The 21,779-nt window shown below is 43.0% G+C and overlaps 1 protein-coding gene across 8 annotated transcripts; it reads left to right on the top strand.

The window, feature by feature from the left end:
• Positions 1–2,712: 2,712 nt before the first annotated feature.
• NDP (norrin cystine knot growth factor NDP) lies at positions 2,713–20,401 on the top strand. Of its 8 annotated transcripts, none has more exons than XM_052674209.1 (5): positions 2,713–3,046; positions 3,929–4,057; positions 12,829–12,934; positions 13,335–13,689; positions 19,409–20,401. In XM_052674209.1, the coding sequence occupies exons 4-5, from the start codon at positions 13,516–13,518 to the stop codon at positions 19,634–19,636; spliced, it is 402 nt and encodes a 133-aa protein (XP_052530169.1). In that variant the 5' UTR covers positions 2,713–3,046; positions 3,929–4,057; positions 12,829–12,934; positions 13,335–13,515; the 3' UTR covers positions 19,637–20,401. The 8 variants fall into 8 exon arrangements, with proteins under 8 accessions (XP_052530169.1, XP_052530173.1, XP_052530172.1 ...); XM_052674210.1 differs by lacking the exon at positions 2,713–3,046 and adding an exon at positions 6,048–6,109 and having other exon boundaries at positions 3,601–4,057; XM_052674213.1 differs by lacking the exon at positions 3,929–4,057 and having other exon boundaries at positions 12,851–12,934.
• The last annotated feature ends 1,378 nt before the right edge of the window (positions 20,402–21,779 follow it).

Genomic DNA, 21,779 nt, shown 5'->3' with positions numbered 1-21,779 from the left:
CCTGCTGATCAACCTGAGAGATAAGAAGGAAAAATAGTAGGCAGAGGAAGCAGGGATGGGTTGCCTGGGAAGAATATAAGGTGACTGTCCGGACATGCAGAGATGGAAGGAAGAAAGCCAAGGTGATATGGAATCAAACTTGGTGAGGGATGTGGAAAATTATAAGAAGGGTTTATTTAGATACATCAGGAAGAAGGGAAAGGCACACGAGAGTGTACTCCATCTGGCAGTGAGAAAGAAGAACTAGTTTCAACCAACATGGAGAAGGCTGAGGTACTCAGGTCGTTCTTTCTTCAGCGGCAGTCAGTTTTCCCATACAGCTCATACTCCTGAACCTCTAGGCAGGATTTGAGAGAGTGAAATCTCTTCCCACTGTAAGAGCAGAATAAGTTTGAGACCTTATGAGGCAGAATATGCAGAAGTCTATGGGGCCATGCATTCTAGGATCCTGAAGGAACTGGGAGAGACCCTGGGCAGCCTGATCTGGTAGATGGCAGCCCTGCTTACAGCAGAGAGTTGGGACTAGATAATCTTTAATGTCCCTTCACACATAAGCTATTCTATGATTTGATGACTCTAAGATTCGATGACTCTATGATTCTATAGTTCTTTTGGAAGGTGGAGGGGGGGGGTATTTTTCATACTTTTACTTTTGTGCTTTCAGTCATACTGCATTTCATTCAGACCACAAATGGCAGTGTCAGTTTGTAAGTCATCAGCCTATGAGGTTAATTAACTGCTGATTAACTTTCACTTACTGCCAAATGTGGTCTTGAAGCTGAAGATGAAAAAGTGAATGCAATTTTTGTTGTTATTGTCAAATTATGTCCAATATCTGCAGATTTTCCTGCATTTGGAAATTGTTGTAGTGGAAGAAGCCAGATAAGCATTACTTCTCAGAAGTACCACTGTTTGACATGTAATCGCTAATTACTGAGTATTTAACGTGTGCTTTGCACCCAAATAGTAACTAATAAGAATATTCTCTCCCATAGATGACACAAACTAAACAAACGTGTGCTGTGCCTTTTAGAACTCAAGAAGTGTAATTTTCAGTAAGGAATGTGAATTATCTACCATCTCCTGGCAGATTTCATCCAGAAGCTGCTTGGTGTGTCTTCTGTCTTGGACATGCGAGGTCCTTTATGTGAGCAACCAGATATGTGAGCCACTTTCCTTCCCATAGATAAACAGAGACAAGTGGACATGGCAGCTGAATGACCAAAGGGACAATGCCTTTAGTTTAACAAGCAGGTGTAAGCTAAATTAAAAAGCATTGTTCTGGATAGTCTTTTTTAAGGTAAGCGCAGTGCCAGATTGTGGGTGGCATTTCAGCCTGCCACTCCAAGTGAGTGAAGATGATGCTGAGCTCAGCCATCATCCACACTGGGTATCCACAACAAAGGAGGCAGAGAGCCCATACAGATACAGTAAGTGAGAGTAGCCCAGGGTTGACTAAAGAGGCAAAACAACATAAGCGCTGAATATGAGGGTAAAACATTCAGGAAAACTCATGTCCTAAGGATGTGAGTCCTAAGTGGATCAATTTTTTATCCTGTTAGCCAAACCTGGCTCTGCAGCAAGGCAAGCCAAAGAATGTCTTCTTTATTGTTTCCATGATGCTTACTCATCTACAAGCCATTCCCCTTTTAGATTATTCTATTTTTAAGGCATAATTTCCATCTGTTCTTTGATCTAATACTACATAAGACATTTAGTTAATAACATCATCCATCAAATACCAACTTTCCTTTAGAGTTCAAACACAATCGACACAGGACCCCGTCCATCTGCTGGCCAGTGCCTCTGAACAGATCCAGCTTGTGAATGGCCAGCTATGTCGCCTATTTTTTAATTAACCAGCTAAGGTCTGCTCTTCCTCGTGCTCCGTACTGCCTCGGGATGACTAGGGGGCACTCCAAAGGGAAGGAAAACATGCTCCACTGTGGGAGTCAAAAAAGAGGTTTAGTGCATCCAGAGCCATGCACAGACAAACGTGTTTGGGATGCTCTAGTTGTAAGTAGGTTTCTCCACTGGATGGAGTCTGCCTTCAGCCTTCCAGGGCATTCATTTTTGCATAAAAGACAATATTTATGTAAAAGGTTTGAAGGAAATCATTTTCAAACACTGACAATCACAGAGGATAGAAAAGAAAGAATGTTAGCTAGACATCTTAAACATGCCTTTGAGAGCATATGAGGGTCTATTTGAGAGAAATTTCAGAATTTGTGGCTGATCATTTGAAGCACCTGAATTGCAGATTTGCACACAAATATGTCTGCTTACTCAACTGGGAAGCCCAAGAATGTCAGATGATTTGGGTGACCAATTGCAGTAAAGCAGCACAGCTTGAATTTGGAATATCTGAGAACAATCACAGCTCACATAAAATCTAAAAAATAATTCTCAGGAAAAAAAAAAAGAGATTAATGAGTAACTCAGTGAAAAAGCAGTTTCCCTGTGGATATTTTACAAGTGCAAACACATATAAAAATTTTTAATTATTATTTTCAGATTATTTTCTTAGCTCTAATTACCTCACTGCACTGTGGTTTGCTTTGTCTTGTACACAGCACATTTATTTAGAATGGAATTTTATTCAGGACTTGTATTCCATTGTCTTACATGTGCCCTTGCATACATATCTCCAGATCTGAAACAGTAACAACAACAAAAGCCTACGTTTCCTTCTATTCCCTGGCTTGCCAATAATAAGAAGTCCCTGCAGAAGGGAGCTTGGCTGGTGGCGTTTTGTGATTTCTCAGATAACAAGAGCTTTGCATTTCTGTGGAATTCCCATTTGCCAGCGAGCTGCTGCTGCCGCTGCCCTGATTGATATATGACTGCAATGGCACTTTTCCATTTGACATTCTCTCTCCCTCTCTCTCCCTCTCTCTTAAACAGCCCTAACTTTTGTGTGTTGCAAATATAAAAGGCAAACCATGTGACAGAGGGACAGCAGAACAAAAGCATTTGGAAGCAACAGGACCTCTTTTTAGCTCTCTGAAGAGCTGGAAGGAAGGAAGGAGCAGAGCATTCGCTGAAGGTAAGCACACAAATAAGTTTCCTCTAGGTTTGAGTGTTTCATGGGCTTAAATTTAGCACTTAATCTGACAAACACGTGTTCTCTGTGTGTTGGCTTTTAATTAAAATGCGATACTGTAGACTGGGCAAAGCTCTACTACCTGTCTCCTAATCCTGTCTTTAGATCTGTCTTCTGCCTGAAAGATGCCTGTAAGCAAGCAGAGAGGTAGCACAGTCTGAGTAACTTGATTAAACTTTTACTTTTGTGAGTGTGCCAGGTTCTTGTTTGTATGGCTTGAAGTGAATGGACGAGCTGGGTGCTGCCCCAGTTGTTATTGCCATCACTGGCTTTGTCCCATTGTAGTAGGGAGCTATGGATGCAGGCAAGCCTGCTACTTTAAAACCGAGCTGTTTACTTTTATTCCTACTTGTGCACAATCTTCTCTTGCCAATCATCTGCTGGAGCACTCAGAATAATTAAAAACAACAGGCAATATTTATTTCTAGCTTTGCGTGTCATGCTCTGTGGGAGCACCCTTAATTTGCACGTTATTATTTATCCAAACTTCTGGGAAGCTTTACTACAGACTGGACAGCACTGGCTACGGATTAGGCTAGGTTTCATACCCATCCTTGATTGGCTGAAGCCTGTGAGGGAAGCCGTGGCTTTTGCCTTTGCCGTAGCCCCGCAGGGTATATTTAGTAGGTAGCCGACCCTCGGCACGACGCGCCGTGCGTGTGGCCGGGCGGGCAGTCTCTGGGGTGGGAGGATGCTGCGCGGGACCCCCGGCCGCCCGCTGCGGGAGGGGGAGGCTCTCGGCATCCTGAAATCCCGGCATGCCGGGGCACCGAGTCGCTGTGCAGCGGTGTCAGGGGACGAGCATGGCTGTTCTCTGCCTCTCAGGGAGAAAGGAAGAGTTTTGCTGTTGTGAGCCAAGAGATAAAGCAGTAGAGCAGTGTAAGTACAGTCCTCTGGAGTGGATAGGGAGAACCCCGCTGAGGAGGAAAGCCCCATCTCTCTGCTGAGACTCAGGTAAGAGAATTCAACCTATAAAAGTTCAAATTGATGGGTTCAGTAGCAAAACAAAAAACATCCCCAAGTAATGAAGTCAAGTGATGTGAGGAGCAGTCTCAGCTGTTTGTGCTGCATTAGCTAGATATTCCAATGTCAGTAGAATGACTCAAACTGAATGTGTGTTTGAGGTGATAATTTTCTTGTGACAGATATGATTTTGCAAGGCAGTGTGTGTGCACTGACTCCTCTGTGACTGTCAAGCAGATTTCTTATCCTACCTTAAAGCTGATTTAAATTTCTCCCCGTGTCCCCATAATACATCCTATTTGTTTCTACCTCTGACTGATGGCACAACAAGTGACTCGCTCTTTAGAAATGAAAGAACAATTTTTCTTTGCTAAACATTGCAGTTTCTAAGGTTTTGTGACTCTGTCCTAGTCAACATCATAGTCACTGGGAAGCGAGGACTCCACACTTAAGATCCTCATGGGTGCTTTCCAACTTGGGTTATTCTATGATTTTATGAAGTGCTTATTTAAAACCACCAGTGGGTACAAACTCATTCCAAATCAGTTCCTCACTGTAAAATTATTTCCTACTAGAACAACCCGTATGTCTGGTGCAGGTCAATGAATGCAGATACAATAATCACAGTGCTGTGGTTATTTGTCCTTCCTCCAAAAAAAATCTATGTCTTAGGATCTTTTTTTTTTTTTTTTTTTCTTGTTGAATTGCTAATGGTGCTCAGTTTTGCCCAGACTGTGAGACCTTATTCATATCTGTGAGCAGTTATGCACATGAATAATTCCCTTGACTTAAATAGAACTGTTTAGTGAGTAATTACTTACCAGCTTGAATCAGAGGTTACCAATGTGACTTGTACCTTGATGTTACTCATGCTGGAGCAATGCAATCTTATTTGTAATACTGGTTTTATAAAAATATACTGTAAGATTTTCCAATTACAAGCAAATGGGGAAGGAACAGGAGATGTTTCCAACTTACAAAATAGGAAGAAATTTAATTTAGTTAAGGGATATAATTAGAGGCTACCTCTTCTTATTCTAATTACTGTCTTGTTACAGACAGCCTTGTGTAGCTAGCTGTAGCAATACCCCAGGTAGCCATCACACTGCGCTGTTCTCAGCAATAGCCATTGCCCCCAACAGAACAATCCCTAACGTGCCATAGAGGCTTAGGCAGCCCATATATGCTTTTGCTTGTTTGAGTTGCCAGTGCTGTAGTATCTTTTGCCAGGTCGGGAGGTGAACCACCTTCTTCCAGGCTGGTGCTGACTTTTTTGACAAGGAGCCCTTGTGGAGTTGAATTCATTCCCCATTTCCCTGGGGCTGTTGCTATCCCCTTCCCTGTGTGTCTGCTGACAGATGCACTAGGAAGTGAGCAAGATTGCTCTTGAACTTTGGAGGGAGCTGAAGACTTATGCTGCAGAGCTTGCGTGAAGTCACTGAGACATACATTTTTGCAACAAATCTAGAAGATCACTTGTTTAACGGAAAGTAGAATTTTAAAAAGATCCCGTTTCTCCCAAACAATACTATTGTAATTACAACTACCAACTACTATTACAAATAGAACAAGTTCCTCTGCCTCTAATGTGCTGCTGAGTACCAGGAGGCACTTGCGTCTCTGAGGTTTGGAAAAGTTTCGCTACATGAGCCTGCATTGCAGCGCCCTGTTATTTGAGTAATCACCTCTTGAGCGTGGCTGGAAGCGGCCACATCAAAGCAGAGCACAGAGACCCTGGGGCAGACAGCAACAGGGGAACTTGCTGCCATGAAGGATTTTTCCCTAGCCCCATCAACCGAGCTCTCAGAGTCCTGAGAGCTTACAGCCCTTCCCAAAACTCTTTAAAAATAAAACCCTTCAGACTGCAACCCTCTCATACATATCGAGTCCTTTTACTGAGCCCTGCTCAACTTTTGCCCTTGTGATATCTTGTTCCATTGGATCACTGCGGGTTGTGTAACCACGTATTTCTTTTCATCAGTGTTCAGCATGCAGCAACTCCACTCCTTGCCCTTCCCCACACCCTGGTATCTTGGGATAGGGGTGAGTAGCTGTGCCCACTTCACCTTTTTTCCTGCTATTTCCTTGTTTCTTGCTGAACAGCCCTCATGCAAGCCTTTTGGCAAGAGAAATGCTGGATTGCTGCTGGGTTAGCTCAGCTGTCTGCTTCTGACCAAGAGCACCCCATTTTGCCCACAGTTCTTTGCAGGCATATGAAGAGATGCTGCTGTCTCTGCTGGATATGATCAGCTGTTATTTCCTTTTTATATGTGTCAGTGTGGAACATATTAAAATTTCTCAACAGTGGTATGCATGGAATCCTTCTGATGCCCCACCTCTAACTTAGCTGAACAATAAAAGCAAGGTTGTAGTAAGCCTTTGAGCAGCTGGCGGTCTATATATTCCTTCTTTTTTCACATAATCTAATTCAGACGATTACCCGGGTAGCAGTGGCACTACCACTTTCAGACACCAACAGTTCTTGTCCCCTTTGTTGGAATTTCACTGTGTGAATTTCACAGAGATCCCTCTTACCATGGGCAATTCCAGCCTTTCTTCTGGCATCCCAGCATTTGGCTGCTGATGCCATGGAGACAGTGCACCCAGGAATTCCACTGCATTGCTGTTCTTCAGCTTCTCTTTGTTATTCTTCTACCTGCATCAATCACTGTTATGGCTCATGCTTGTCACATTTTCATGCTGATTGTTACGGGGCTGCAGACCTCAGTTTAGCAGAGGAGGCAGCACAGGTTACATTGCCCTTTAAGACATGTGAGTTGAAGATCTGAGTTAATGCCTCCACTCTGGTTTGGCAAAGGTTAAGCATACCATGGCAGTGACAATCGCATTACTGTCATAGCAGCACAGCTCAAAGAGAGTGGGACCTAGGGGAATGCTGCTAGATGACATAAAATTGCTGCCATGAGCCAAATGCTTAGGTTCTGTAATTAATCGAGGTGCATGGATGTTAGTCTGAATTTTGCCTGTCTATAAAAGAAGAGAGGATTTTGCTACTGGGAATATTTCTTTCAGTCATGGGCTATCTCCAGTTGCATAGCACACTGCTCATCCTGGTGGTAGCGATGTCTTTGCTTAATGTTAAAGAATGAGAACCTCATTCCTGAATCTAGTGATAACTACAGCTCTTCAGTAAATGCATTAAAGTAATCTCTAATCATCAGACGAGCAGTATAATGAAAGCCAGAGAACCAGAAACATCCACTGTTTTGTAGCACACTCCAACAGGTAAGAGAACACATGCCCGAATGCCCTAGACCTCTCAGCAACTTGTAATTTGGCCAAGAGTCATTTTAACTTATGTTGGGTCATAAGACTAACACAGAGGTAATTACTGAAGCAGATCCTATAGCTAATGCTGAGCTGGGAATATTTGCATGTGCCCAGCAGCCTCCAACCTGCTGGTTTCCTTCTGGGAGAGATGGGAACCTTTTGAATATAGTTTGGCTCTGAACCTGAGGGGCAATGCCATTCAGCACTGTTTCAATAAGCAAGAGCAAAGCTGGATTCCTCCCTGTTTCCATCTCCAACTGATGATCAGAACTGCTCTGTAAGACACAAGATTGAATAAGGAGTCCAAAGCTGGCATCACTGTGCCATTAAACAGTTCTGCCTGCTCTGGGACTCATTAGAGACAGATCCTATGCATGCCTCTAATCAATCTATTTAAAGTTTCCTAGAGACAGCAAAAAGAAAGAATAAAAATACAAGCACTCTTTTGTCTACTAGTAGCTATTCTTTGCAAGTGTATTAAAAACCTTTCTCCATTTTTGTCCCTGCCTGTCTGCTGGCTGGGCGCCAGTCCGCAGCACCCACTAGATGTTGTTATTTCAACTGCCCAGCAGCATTGGTAGCTCTCCCCCCTCTCAGCTACCTGGAGGACTGAAAACACACTTGGAGACTTCAAAAGGGGAGTGAAACTTGGCTTGCTTAAGTACTGTTCAGCCAGAATTGTTCCATCTCATTCTCCTGGTCCCCCCACTGTGCCCCCACTTGTGGGGCCCTGCAGAGCAGCCACCAGATCTCCCTGCCCCAGGGTCATCAGCAGCCATGAGTTCCTCCTTTGCATGTGCTGTAATTACTGACCATTGTTTCTTATGGATTAGCATGGTTTTCCTATTTCATTTTCTTTTTCAGTCTGCTTACCAGCACAGGTATTTTTCTTCAGAAATATATGACCCATCCCTGGAGGTGTTCAAGGCCAGGTTGAATGGGGCCCTGGGCAGCCAGACCTCGAGGGTGGCAACCCTGCCCATAGCAGGGGAGTTGCAACTGAATGGACTTGAGTTCTCCTCCATCCCAAGTCGCTGTATGATTCTGTGATTTACTCTATTTTCCTTTTTGTTACTTCCTACCTTTCTCATGCTGGTAGTCAGGAATCTCCAGGAGTCTCTTGAATTGCACAGAGCTGCACTGCTTTTATGTTGTGGGCACACACATCTCTGTGGCTTGTTCAAGGTTCAGCCCTCAGTGTCCCTGTGGGATCCCAGTCCTATGTCCCAAAGGCCACTGCATAACCCCTTTGCAACCTCTGTGGCAAAACGTAGGGAGGAAATCTGTCTAAGTGCTGCGTGGAGATATTTATCTAACAATGCAGTGGTCACAAAATACAAAAGTATTTTGAATGCACATATGGCAGGCCAACTACCTCATCAGCACAAAATGGCTGCAGTAAAATAACATAACGAGAGGAAAAGCATATTTATTAACAAAACCAAAGCATACACAGGATCTTATAAAATTTCTGAGCTGACAGCAAGCAGGATCAGGCAGAGCATGTTAGGTTGTCTCTACTATGAGATAAACTGGTCTATTAAATTGCTCAAATGGTGACCTCTATGGTTTTGTCCCACAATGATATTACCCAAGCAGTTCTCCTGGGCAACGTGTGGAAGGTGACATTGCCTGGAAGCCATCAAAATGCTGTGGAGCCTGGAGGAGGCCCGGAAGCAGATCATGTAATGTGGCTGCCGTACACTGCTTGCTCATCCCCACCTCCCATCCCCATCTTTTTTCATGGCCCTTCTCATGGCAGTGGAGAGCTTAACTCTGCAGAACAAATCCTAACAGTAGAATCATAGAATGGTTTGGGTTGGAAGGGACCTTAAAGACCACCCAGTTCCAACTCTTCTGCCATGGCAAGGGACAACTTCCACTAGACCAGGCTGCCTCCGGAATGCCTCCAGGGATGAGGCACCCAGAGCTTCTCTGGACAGCCTGTGCCAGGACTTCATCACTATCTGGGTAAAGGATTTCTGCCTAACGTCTAATCTGAACGCACCTTCTTTTCAATTAACGCCATCATGTCTTTTCCTAGCACTGCATACCCTGACAGATACTCCTTCCCCAGTTTTCCTCTAGGCCCACTGTAAGTATCTCCACTAGCTCCACTCCTTCTTGTGCTGGGGACCTCAGGCCCAGGCTCAGTACTCCAAGTGGGATCTTACGAGGACAGAGACATGCAATCACTTCCCTTGCCCTGCTGACCACCACATAGCACAATTCCAGTTCAGATTTTAGCAGAGTGCAAATGTCCCAAATATCAACTCTTCCAATCTAATTTTTTCCAGGTATGATACAGTTATCAGAAAATCCACTTTACCCTCATAAAGATTTCTGTGGCATTTTTCTCAGAACAGCAGCAGTAATCTAAACACAAACATATTTAGTAACGGTTTTTTAGGGCTGGATTTTGGAGAAACTGAGTGGTCTTATAATTTCTCTGTTTACATAACTAATTGAGAATGAGGGAACCACATTGGCAGGTTCCAAGTAATTGTGTTTACTAAATATGCACAACATGCAAGGCTGGGCTTAGTTATATATACACACTGCTGCTCCAACTGGATTTTGGCAGCCTCTGGAACATGAAAGACGTTGAGTGAATTGAACTGCATCATCATCATAAGAAGAACAAAAAATACTCTCCAAATGAAGGCCAAGCTGAATATACGTGCATGCCTAATTCACAGGCTCATAAGCAGGGAACAGCTAAATGGAAGTACACCAGAAATAAGGTTTTTCATTGTTCCCTTCCTGTATTTCAGGGTAAAAGCTGAGCAGATCCAATAGATCTTTGGAGAATTCCTCATTTCTTGATTTTTTCCAAGATACATAGTAATAGAGAATTTCTGTTTATGTTCTCCCAAAGCAACTGACTAAATAATTCCAGATGATGGAATTTTTGTTTTGATCCTAGAGCAAACCAAAAATTTTCATCCTAGGAATATGTAGTCACCACTGTATCTTCTTCTTTATGGGATGCTGTAAAACAGAAGCATTTCACCTTCCTCTTTCTTAGCTTGGCAGATTAACTGCTCACCACAGTTTTTCAGGTAAGAACAAAGTAGGAGAAAGGCAGCTCAAATAAAATTAAACAAAAAAAATTGATCTGAAATTGTTGATTTTGACCAAAAATGTGGTATGTTCTAAATGATGTAGAACACAAAATATCATCTTTAAGTGCATCTACAACAATTAATGTTTAGAAGTGTACTTCTGCTTTGAGACAGATGGACAGACAGATGTAATTCCTGATGCCACGTAATGTGTAGTATTTTGTAATTTCAGACAGTGTTTCAAAAAAGAATGTTTTGTTTTGTTTTAAATAAAATCTGGGTGCTAATTTGAAATGATATCCCATTGCACAGTTTTAGCTGGAAGTGGGAATGTCATGCCATGGTGATGTATCTGAGTGAAAATATTTACACCTTTTAGAACCAATCTAAAAAATATTTGACTTCTGGTCCAAATATACACTAACTTCTGTATGTCTAAATATTCCTGTGAGAGATATATATTTTTCTACATAGCTCAATAGTATATGGTATATGTACTTGAGAAATATATGTGCACAACTGACATAAGCATGACAGTAGATACTGGAGGTGCAAATATCCCAGTGTTCTCTGCAGTCCCATCATCAATTCCAGCACGCTCATTTTGCCAGTATGTCCATCAGCAACAAATCACAGCTTTTTCACAAAAGATGGGTCACAAAAGACAGAAAGATGGTCTCTTTTTACCAACAAATATAACACTCCGCTTGTGTTCTATTGGAGTTTTATTACCGAGTTACACTTCATTTCTTTGCCAGGAAAGTGTCAGGGAAATTTTAAAAGGCTGTGAGTCTACTAAGACTTTTTGTGCAGATTTTGTGCTGTGCTTATCCTAAAGAAGGTACAGACACTTTCCTTTTCTCACATTTTCCCCTCCTTCTTCTCAACTTTCTCACAGTGTTTTTGTGAGGCAGACTCTGTGTCATTCAATTATTTCCTGAAGCAAACTAGAGAGATAAGCCTTTGAAAACTGAGCCAGGACCAGATTTCTCTCACTGTATTAAATCATACTGATCAAAACCATAGAAAGATAGAGAAAAAAAAAAGATTGGGACAGAGAGAGTGGGAAATGGGGATCCCTGGATATAGCAGTAAATGAGATGAGACCATCCAATATCAAGTAAACTTTCTTGGACAGAGAAGGAGTTGCTGGGTGTGTAATACTGGTAAGCTATGCTGGAGAGAGACCTTGCCAAGCAGAGTGTTTTGGTCAGCCTCTTTAGAAAGAAGAATGGGAAAGTAGGTAAAAGGTTAAACACAAAAAAAGTGCATCACTCCTCCTGTTAGCTAATGCTTGGACAACATCTCTGTGAACCACAGTCTTGCTTCTGTGGAGGGCTCTGTCCCAGCTCCCATGAGAGAGAGATTTCCCTCTTGTCTTGCTGAAATGTTTGGAGGAATATTTGTTGAGGTGACGGAGAGTGTGCACAAACGTATCTGAGATTCTGTGTTTAGTGTTGCTTAAGCTCCTCGTACTGAAAAGACATGGCATTTTTTTCAGTGCCACATCCACTATGTTTGCTTACAGAAAAGGCTTCTATGACTTCTATGGCTAAGTACAATAGGTAATACATCAGACGCTGGGGAAAAAATATATATAGTTAAATAAATTATAGACACATAAATTATCCTTTTCTATTTAGGCATACGAACAATAGTTTGAACCCAAAAAAGGCTTTCATAAATGTCTAACACACAGATCATCTCTAATTAAGTATATTTCTTCCCAGCATGAGACCTTGCCTGACAAGTCCCGACTCTCAGCTTGGACAAATTCTGGAAGTGTTTACTGCTTCTTATGTGCTCCTCTTGCAAAAGGGTTGGAGCAAGCTATAAAGCAGTATACAAATCACTGAGCACTCTGGTGGGGAGGCCTCGCTGTTTCAGGCTGTTCAAGAGATGAGTATCTGTCATCTTAGTGTATTGTCAGCAAAGCACAAAGCTGTTTTGAATGAGGCTTGTGCAATAAAGGGAATGTGGCATTTCTTTAAATAGGCAAGAAGCTTCGGGGAGCATTTCTGCATGAGCAGTGAACTTTTTTGTCATAGTTCTCTTAAAGTCCTCGAACTTTAAGCTGTACTGAAAACTGCTCTTTGCTTCAGCAGGATAATTCACAGCTCTTCCACACTGTAGCTCTGTGTAGTAAAAGCAAAATTAAATCATCCATTTAAGACTACAGCTGTGGGCAGCTCAACGAGATGTTCTTCTGAAGGGCTTTTCAGGGTTGTTTTGAGCCAGGTTTTGAGGGATCCCTCCTGGTCTCCAACATGCTACAAACCCAGATGACTGAATGGCAAACTCTGTGACTCCACCTGTAGATCTATCTTTTCCCCACTTCACAGCTGGGATGCACTTGGATATTATGGAATACTATGTGTTTTTCAGATCCTATTCTTTAATTAACAGGGACTGCACTGCTTGTGCCCAGACAGGATCCAGTTGTTTCCCTTGTCCCTGCGGGAGCGCCACCTGTCTTCCTCCTCTCCATTTGCTGCCTGGGAAATTCCCTCTGGTAAGGCAGAAGGCAGCCTGACCCTGTCTCTAAGTGTGCTTTTTGACAGTTCAAGTGAATATGCTGTCCTTCCCATTTGCAGCAAGTTCTGATGTGTTATCCATCACCAGTTTTGAGGGGAACCCATTAGGGACACTGCTGAGTGAACAAGATGGGTGCTGCAACACTTGTAATATGAAAAGTTAAAAGAGTCTCTGTGGTAAAAAAAAATGATGGAGAAATGCTTAAAGTAACACATCTCCTTCCTAATGTCGCGTGCCATACCTACTGTGGGAGTGATGCTCCCTCTGAGAGTGTATTTTGGCAAGCAAAAATCCTATGAGCCTTATTATTATTTATGTCTGTTTTTCTTCAGAGCTGTTTTTGGTCAGGATCGTGATTTATGGTGTTTTTATTCCAGCTATACGGGAGATTCTCTGATGGATTACAATCTCAGCAAACTCTAACTCCAGAGGAAGAATGACAACTAAGAGACTTAAACCAGACTTTTTACTTTCCTGGAGAGGAACTGGCTCACAGTATTCGGTGTTTTTTTAATCCTCTACCTCCCTCTGCTGTTATCACAGCGAAGTTCCTCAACAATGGGAAGTCATGTACTTGCAGCTTCAATTTCCATGCTCTCGCTCCTGGCAATGATGGGAGACACGGACAGCAAACCAGACAGTTCCTTTATGATTGACACCGATCCCAGCCGCTGCATGAGGCATCATTATGTGGACTCCATCAGCCATCCCCTGTACAAGTGCAGCTCAAAGGTAAGGGTTCTGCTCTCCTGCAGGAGAAGTGTTAAAATAAGTCATTTTGTGTGAGTTCCTCTGCATAAATTCCTGCAACCCAATCACAGATATATACAGAGGTAGAGGCATCTGAGTGTACACATCAGCTGGAGAGGAAGTCTCTTGATTCTTTCTTCTTCAGAAGGAGAAATACATGGTGATGGTCAGACTAACATGCAGTAAATGAGGTGATTCAAAGGAGCACTCTCAGGAATCAGCTGCCAACACCAAGGAGATGAGCGAGTTCAGAAGAGTAGGTTACTGTGGAGAAGCTGTGGTGCCCTATCCCTGGAAGCGCTCAAACCTGGGTTGAATGGGGCCCTGGGCAGCCTGAGCTGGTGGGGTGCAGCCCTGACCCTGGCAGGGGTTGGGATAGGTGGGCTTTGAACTCCCTTCCAATGCAAACCATTCTGTGATTCTATCCCAGTTAGCCCCTCCTGTAAATTAATTTTAATTGGAGCCTTCCTTTGAGATTTCAAGCCTGAAAAATCTAGTGTCAAAGAAGTCTGGGAGTCCACATATGTAGCCTACAGTCATTTATTTCATTGTATAGAGAAAAAGAATTAGGAGAAACAATGCAAAAATCCTTGCTGGTCCTATTTATCTTGTCATCATTTGCTACAAACAAAGACAGTATATATGCGGTCTTCACACTGGCCATTCTACTGTTCCTCAGAAAGGGATTTACCTCACACACCCAGTTCCTGGAGTTAATGAAGAGGGACAGCAGCCCATGCAGCACTTGTACCAGCTGCAACATGTAACAGAGCAGTTGGTGGGAGTTTTAGGAAAGAAAGGCTGGCTGTGGTATAGGAGCAAAGCCCATCCACAGTGAACCTGGGAGCATTTGTGAGTCAAGGGGAGCCATGTTGGCTGACTCTTTCACCACCTGGATGTCTTTGTACATAGAATGAATTATTTACTTCTCAGGTTCAGCACGGGGATAAGGTAATACCGCTAGCAGTAGCAGGCCAGAAAGTGTAAAATAAAGCACAGAAAGAAGAGGATCATCCCATCTTAATGCTCAAGGACTGCAGGAAAAGGCAGCTGCAGAGGCTGGGCTCCATCCTGGAGTTGCTCAAGGCCAGGATGAATGGGTCCTTTGCAGCCTGGTCTGGTGGGTGGCAGCCCTGCCCACAGCAGGGGATTGTGGCAAGGTGCACTTTACGGTCCCTCCAACCCATTCTGTGATTCTATGGTTATATGATTAATCTGCATGTCTTGCTATCCTTCTGCTTGCTGGGGAAGCCAACAGCTTCCAAAATGGGCAAGTGGGACAGCCAAGCTTGAGTCTCTGTAACATTGGTCTCATACCAGCGCTGCCTAACATGCTATGTAAATATTTACTTCTGATCCACAGCAGCATGAGATCAGAGGTTTTTGTCCGACTGCTCTTGAATTCAAACAACAAAAGCATATATTACTTGAGATTCAGAAGAGGGTTTTTTCTCTGATTTTAGCCCACACTAGATTTTCCTCCCATATGGAAAGCATCCAGCATTACAGAAATTATAATGGCCCCAGCACACTGCTTCCAACAAGAGGATGAGTGCAATGGGTCCTAGCCTGACCTCTGTCCATTCAGCTCTGGAGCAAGAGGGATGGGGCTTCTCCAGACCAGGGCCAAAGGCTCCCGTGTCCCAGTCTCCTCTTGTGGGCTGTTACCCACCCATTCACCATTCCTTGGCTGCATTGAATTCCCACAGCATGGCTTTGCCTCTGCTTAGCCCTACATCATTGACAGCTCTCCAGCAGCCACCATGGTTGCCAGCATTTCCTGATGCCTTTCTACTCCCAGCTTCACAGATTCACATGCTTCTGCATCTCCAGAGCCACCTGCCTCATTCTGCTGCTTTTTTTGTTTGTTTTTTAAGTGCTGAGGATATTGCTTGCTACGCAACTCTTGGGCTTTGGTGCCTCATCCGTGTCTCATGGTGGAGGCTTTTAGGATCAGAGTATGAGGTGAATCCTGAGTTCACATGACCAAGAACTGCAATTGCACCTTTCTAGGATTCTGTTGGTCTTTTGCACAATGGCTTGGATGTCCATGCTCCTGTAAACCCGAACAAAACCCTTTCACTCTGTGGTTGCTTTCCTTCCTCCATCATCATCATCGATGCACTCCAGGTTTATGTTAAAAGCCTTGCTGCTACAGGCATCACATAGAAAAAAGAATGAGAGGCAAGAAGGAAGGAAGGAAGAGAAGGAGGGAAGGAAATAAGGAAAGAATCCCACCACCAACTTGTTTTCTTATCATTCCTATGGGCAGAGAAAAATAATTAAGCATATAAGACTGGGAATGATGAAAATGAGAACACGAAAAGCAATCTAATGAAAAACATATTCTTTTAAAACAGAGCTTTGATAAAAAATACTATTGACATAAACATCTGTAACTAACAGCAGAAATGTCCATAACATTTTTTTTAAATGAGGCCTTTGAAGGAAATCATGTTTGAAAATATTATTATCTCTCCATTTGTCAAGTTAAGCTCTTTCTTTGTTAAGGTCTCAGGGATCTGAATCATTCTGATAGACAGATGGCTTCTGTTCTGGATCTAGCACAGATCTGTAAACACAGATCAATATTAGACTTGCTAATGAAAAGTAGATGTGATATCTGCTCCTGTATATACTGTAATAAAACATAAGTCAAAAAAAGGAAGGTTCTGCTGGAGTAGCTATGAGAATTGCAGTACTTCTTGTTTCCACTATGTTTCCATTTTGGAGCTAGGACTGAATTTCTGTCAGAGATTTTGCCCTTTTTTTGAGTGATGCATTGGTTTCACCAAGCCATCTTTTTTCACTCTGCACATTTTCCTTTTTAGTGCAACACAGAAATACAGAAGTTAAAAATGACTTCAGAAATTGCAAGATGTATTACTTTTACTGTCCATCTTGGTTAAACAAGGATTACATTTACCATATTTTTCTGTGGAGACGCTGCCAGTTATATGCACATGGAAAGTAGTCTTGCTACATTTGGAAAAGTTCCCCAGGTCTAATTTAACCATTAAAATCCCTCTTGCTTGTGACATCAAGCAGATGTAGAAAATAGGTTTCCAAAGCGTTTGGAAACGTAGCCCATTATAGTAACAGAATATATAGACAAAACAAAGGAGGGATGAAATAAGGTAATTTGCTCCTGTAAAGCCCAAGTGTTTTCCTTTGAATTGAAGGAAATACAAGTGTGTCAGCTTGTGAGGTACTGACTTTTCTGGCTGTATTGGATTTTGTCTGACCTCTGTCACTAACCTTTGATGTGTTGGACTGAATCATAGAATTGCTCAGATTGGAAAAGATCTTGAAGACCATCAAGTCCAAACACAACCTAACCATACTACCCTAACAGCCCACCACTAAATCATGTCCCTGAGCACCACATTCAAAGGCTTTTTAAACACATCCAGGGATGGTCACTCAATTACCTCCCTGGGGAGCCTATTCCAGTGCTTAAAAACCCTTTCTGTAAAGAAGTTCTTCCTGATATCCTACCTAAACCTCCCCTGGTGTAACTTGAGGCCATTTCCCCAGTGCCTTGCAATCACAATCAGATCCTCATAAATTATGGTATCAGCTGTCACAACTGCTTCCTCCAGATGTACCAGAGGCACGCTGTTGCTGATAGCTTAGCGGTAAAGAATCTGGGCCAGTGAGACGAGCATCAGGTGTATAAAAGTTTAGCAAACATTGGAATGCATTTGCTCAAGAGGTGGCTCTTGAGGATTACCATTCCTGATTGCAGCCAGGCCATGAAAGCTGTATGCAAGCCTTTGCTCATGCATTCAGCACATCCGCTCAGGCCTCAACACATTCTCAAAGAGTGTAGAAAACGAGGATACTAATACTAAGAGTAACAAACCAATTAAAAAGTTCTAAATTTCCAGAATGTGGTTGTTCTGTAGCTGTCAGATGGATATGAGATTACTGACTTGGAGTGGAAAAAAAACATACTTTTCTAACTGCTCAAACAAGCACGCAGGACCCCCACTGCTCTTGTCTAGCATTGCTCTATATTTCCGTGAATAGCATCACAAGGTGACATGAACAGGCTACTATGCGCGGGGGAGCAGGGGAGCCAGGAGGCACAGATATCAGGTTATAAAATACCCACACATTTTTACTATATATACACTTACTGTATTACTGTGCCATGCCATCATATCATTACTAGTAATTTAGGCGATAATCTCTATTGCACTATAGTATGTGATGCAATAAACAGCTGGTGCTATTGATTAAATGGCAAAGCAAAGCTTTTAAAGTAGATGCTATTTCTAGCTCATTTGCACACCTGTCAAAATCTGCTGGTGCTCTTTGGGATTTATGAGGAGGGGGTTAAATTTTGCTGAGGGCTTCAGGTTAGTTCAGAAGTTTAGAAAGCCATCAAAAATGGAAAATATGAATCGATTTCTCCTGCAAGTTTGGCTTGGTATGCATGGTGTAGTGCCATTTCAAAAAATGTACACTATAATCCAAAAATAAAATAGAAGACCAACTCTGTGTAACTTTGCTGCCACAGGCTGCCCATAAAGGTGTTGGAGTCACTGTGCCTTAAAGTGTTCAAGAAACATGTGGTTGTGTCACTGGGAGATGTGGTTTAGTGGGCAATATTCATGTTAGGTGGACAGTTGGACTAGATTATCTCAGATTATTTTAGAGGTATATAATTCTATTTTATACAGTCTTAATACTAACTATACTCTTCTGAAGAGCTAGGTAGCATATTTAATTCCCCATAAAAGTGTAAGAATTTGCTTAAAATTGTACTAAACTTTGCTCTACAAGGTGGTAATAGCTGCTTCTAACCAGATGATCATCTCATCTGTAGAAGGTCCTTTCCATGTTTTATGTGGAGCTTTGGAGACTGCAGCCATCTCCACTTATCAACAAGGGATTTTTGGGAACAGAAACACTGGATTCCCATGGGATTTCATTCTTTAGCTCCTCTCATTGTGCAAGTTGACCTATTCTGGTCATAGCTCAGTTGGTGCATCCAGGAGAAGAATCATGGAGCCTATTTGGCTTTCAGAAGATCTTACTAAGGAACCCCCATACTTTGCAAGCAGTTCATGCTCGTCTATGTTTTCTCTGCCTTGTGTTATGCAGTGCATTTTACACAAATACAACTGATGTAATAACACATTTACACATATAATTGCAAACACACACTCAAGGTGATCTGTGCAGAAGACAGTGCCAGAAGCATAATTCTTTAGAAGCAATAAACTAAGCTTCTTTATATTTCTAATTTACCCGTTTATATTTCTAAGCAATTGAGAAATTTACTGACCCTGATGACCAGTTCTGCTGATCACTAGTACCTAAACTCAAAACACTGGAAAATACCCAACCAAAGCACTAGGCTGGCTGATGATTTAATGGCTTAGATGCCATAAACCCAAGGCCAGCAAGCCATGCTTGCAGTCACTGTGCCTGGAAAACAGGGCTGGCTGCAAATGTTTTGAGCCCAAGGTCAGCTGTCAGAGAACCAGGCCCAATATTTGTTACTAGTAATGGTGTCTGGGACCATAGGAAAGACTCAATTTTTCTCTGCCCTCATTACCTCCTTCGCTTTCTTGGACAAACTGTACTGCAGAGGGATGGGTGGGGGTGCCATGGGTGGAGAGATGTGGTCGGTGATGACAGGTCAGCCAGACTGGAAGAACATTCCTAACCCATCTCTCTTCCTTCACAGATGGTGCTGCTGGCTCGCTGTGAAGGACGTTGCAGCCAGACATCGCGCTCGGAGCCAATGGTGTCCTTCAGCACTGTCCTAAAGCAGCCTTTCCGCTCCACTTGCCACTGCTGCCGGCCCCAGACCTCTAAGCTGAAGGCCATGCGGCTGCGCTGCTCAGGTGGCATGAGGCTCACCGCCACATACCGCTACATCCTCTCCTGCCACTGCGAGGAATGCAACTCCTAGGGACGCGCCTGCTGCAGTGCTGCAGGACCGGGATGCTGCTGCTGGGGAGGGCTCCCAAGAAGTGACTGGAGATGAGGCCGACAGTCCCAGGACACAACTAACTGGGATGGATAGAGCTGAGAGATAACGAGGAATATCTCCTGGGGCCTGAATGGTTCTGGTACCAATCTGTGGCAATGGCAAAAGCACGTGGACTTGGTTTTAAGCAACCTTTCTTTTTTGCTGAAAGGATATTTTTGCCAGTTTCTCCTTTTTCAGGCCCAGCTCATGATTTACTTTGGGCCCCAAGCAGTAACAGCTCAACATAGAACGCTGGAGGGGCAGCAGCACTGTGCACTGGAAGCTAGCTTCCAGACAGATCATGGGCATTGGTTCTCACATACAACATCTTCACTTGTCTGTATTCTCAGACTCCAGGCTACATCAGCCTTCACGCAAACTGTGTCGTTGGCAAGGGCTACCCACTGCTGATTTATCAGCCAAGTGCTGGATAGCTTTAACCTGTGGTTTAGCAGAAATTACAAATAAATCACTGAAAAGTGAACCTAATGCAAAATGTACCCCTGGGATTACCCAGCGCCAGCTGAAAAGATTATTTGCAGTATACAGCTTCACAGTTGAGTGGTTGAGGGACTCTTGAGAAGTGTAAGGTCATGAGGCATTATTCCCCTCTAAAAGCATGTACATGTGACACATTACATCTGTCACAAAAGCCATTATTCAAACACTAAAAACTAAACAAGAAATAAAATGATGCATACTAAATGGAGTCTTTTCTTAATCTATTGACGTGTAGAGCCAGAGCTACTGAAATAATGACCAAATCTAGGATTTATTTTCATCTACAGACCACCAAGTATCGTTTATTCCTTTTAAAGATAGTTGGGAAATATGGATGTGCCCATATAAGGTTTAAGGCAGAGTTTGAACCCCAGTATTATCCCCTGGACCACAGAGGTTGTTTCAAGTTTCAGTTTATTTAAAGATCTGTTACCTGGGGTCCTGGTGGACTCACCACCCAGATGGCAACCACTGGGGAATGCACAGCTCATGGCTGGGCCATATGTCCACCTACATCTGGATGAGCCATTCTTTGGATAGAAATCCAAAGAATCTCCAAATGGAGATGTCAGGAGCATCCTTGCTGTGTAAGAATTCAATTTCAGAGCAGTTTCTACTCCTTGGCAGCATTGGCATGCTCAGTCCCTTCTTAGAGTTGTTTCCCTGCACAGCAATGTCTGTTGGAGGTCCTTTGGCAAGGATGGGAAGTCTTGTCCAAGCTCAGGATTTGCTCCATCTGTCCAGCACCATCCTGTCTGTCTGCAGGAAATGATGAAGAAAGAGATTCCCAAGGGCTACCAGGGAGAGCAGCTGCCCTGTGTTCCGCTCAGAGGTTACTGGGGCTGGTAGGGCAAAACCAAATTCCTCTTCCACTGCCTTCTTATGATGGGTATGCATTGCATATGAGGGAACATGGGGAAGAGATACCAGCCTTGTGAGCCAGATTCTGGAGGAGGATGGTGGTCAATCAGAAGTGGGGTCAAGTACTCCCACAGGCACATGTTGCAGAGAAGTTTGTAGGCATGGAAAGAACTCTGTTTTCTAGAGATGGCTTGGAGATAGGCAGTTTTCAACATCATAGAGCTGCAGGCAAACAAGCAGGTATATCAAGAAGTTAGAAACCAAGGGGCTCAGATTAAAATTTCAAATACATGCACGATGAGCCCTTTTCAAATACATGCACGATGAGCCCTGATGAGCTCATTAGACACCAGTATTCATTTCAATGCTGTCAGTTATTCTCACATGTCATACATAGTTTGAACATCAATAGGTGAGAGGTGGGAGCATGAGCCAAGCATTATTACCAGATTACTTTATGTAAAAACTTATGTGCATTCTTTTTCTACTCTTCCAATTTCCAGCATCCAAAAAAGCACCGTCTCTACTGTTAATTGTGTGTAGAAAAATTCAGTAATTATCTGAAACTTCAGCGATGCCTTTGCTCACCAAATAACTGCACCAAAGTCTTGTGTGATCTAAGCACACAAGGAGTGCTACACAACTATCTAAGGAATGATAATTTAGGGAAATAAAGGAAATATTTATAGTGAAAGAAAAACCCAGCTGGTATTTATTTTCA

The sequence above is a fragment of the Tympanuchus pallidicinctus genome, unplaced genomic scaffold, assembly GCF_026119805.1.
Source record: "Tympanuchus pallidicinctus isolate F22 unplaced genomic scaffold, pur_lepc_1.0 scaffold14, whole genome shotgun sequence".
NCBI classification, from domain to species: Eukaryota; Metazoa; Chordata; class Aves; order Galliformes; family Phasianidae; genus Tympanuchus; species Tympanuchus pallidicinctus.
Note: the sequence above shows the minus strand (reverse complement) of the source record. Positions and strands in the feature narration are given on the sequence as shown.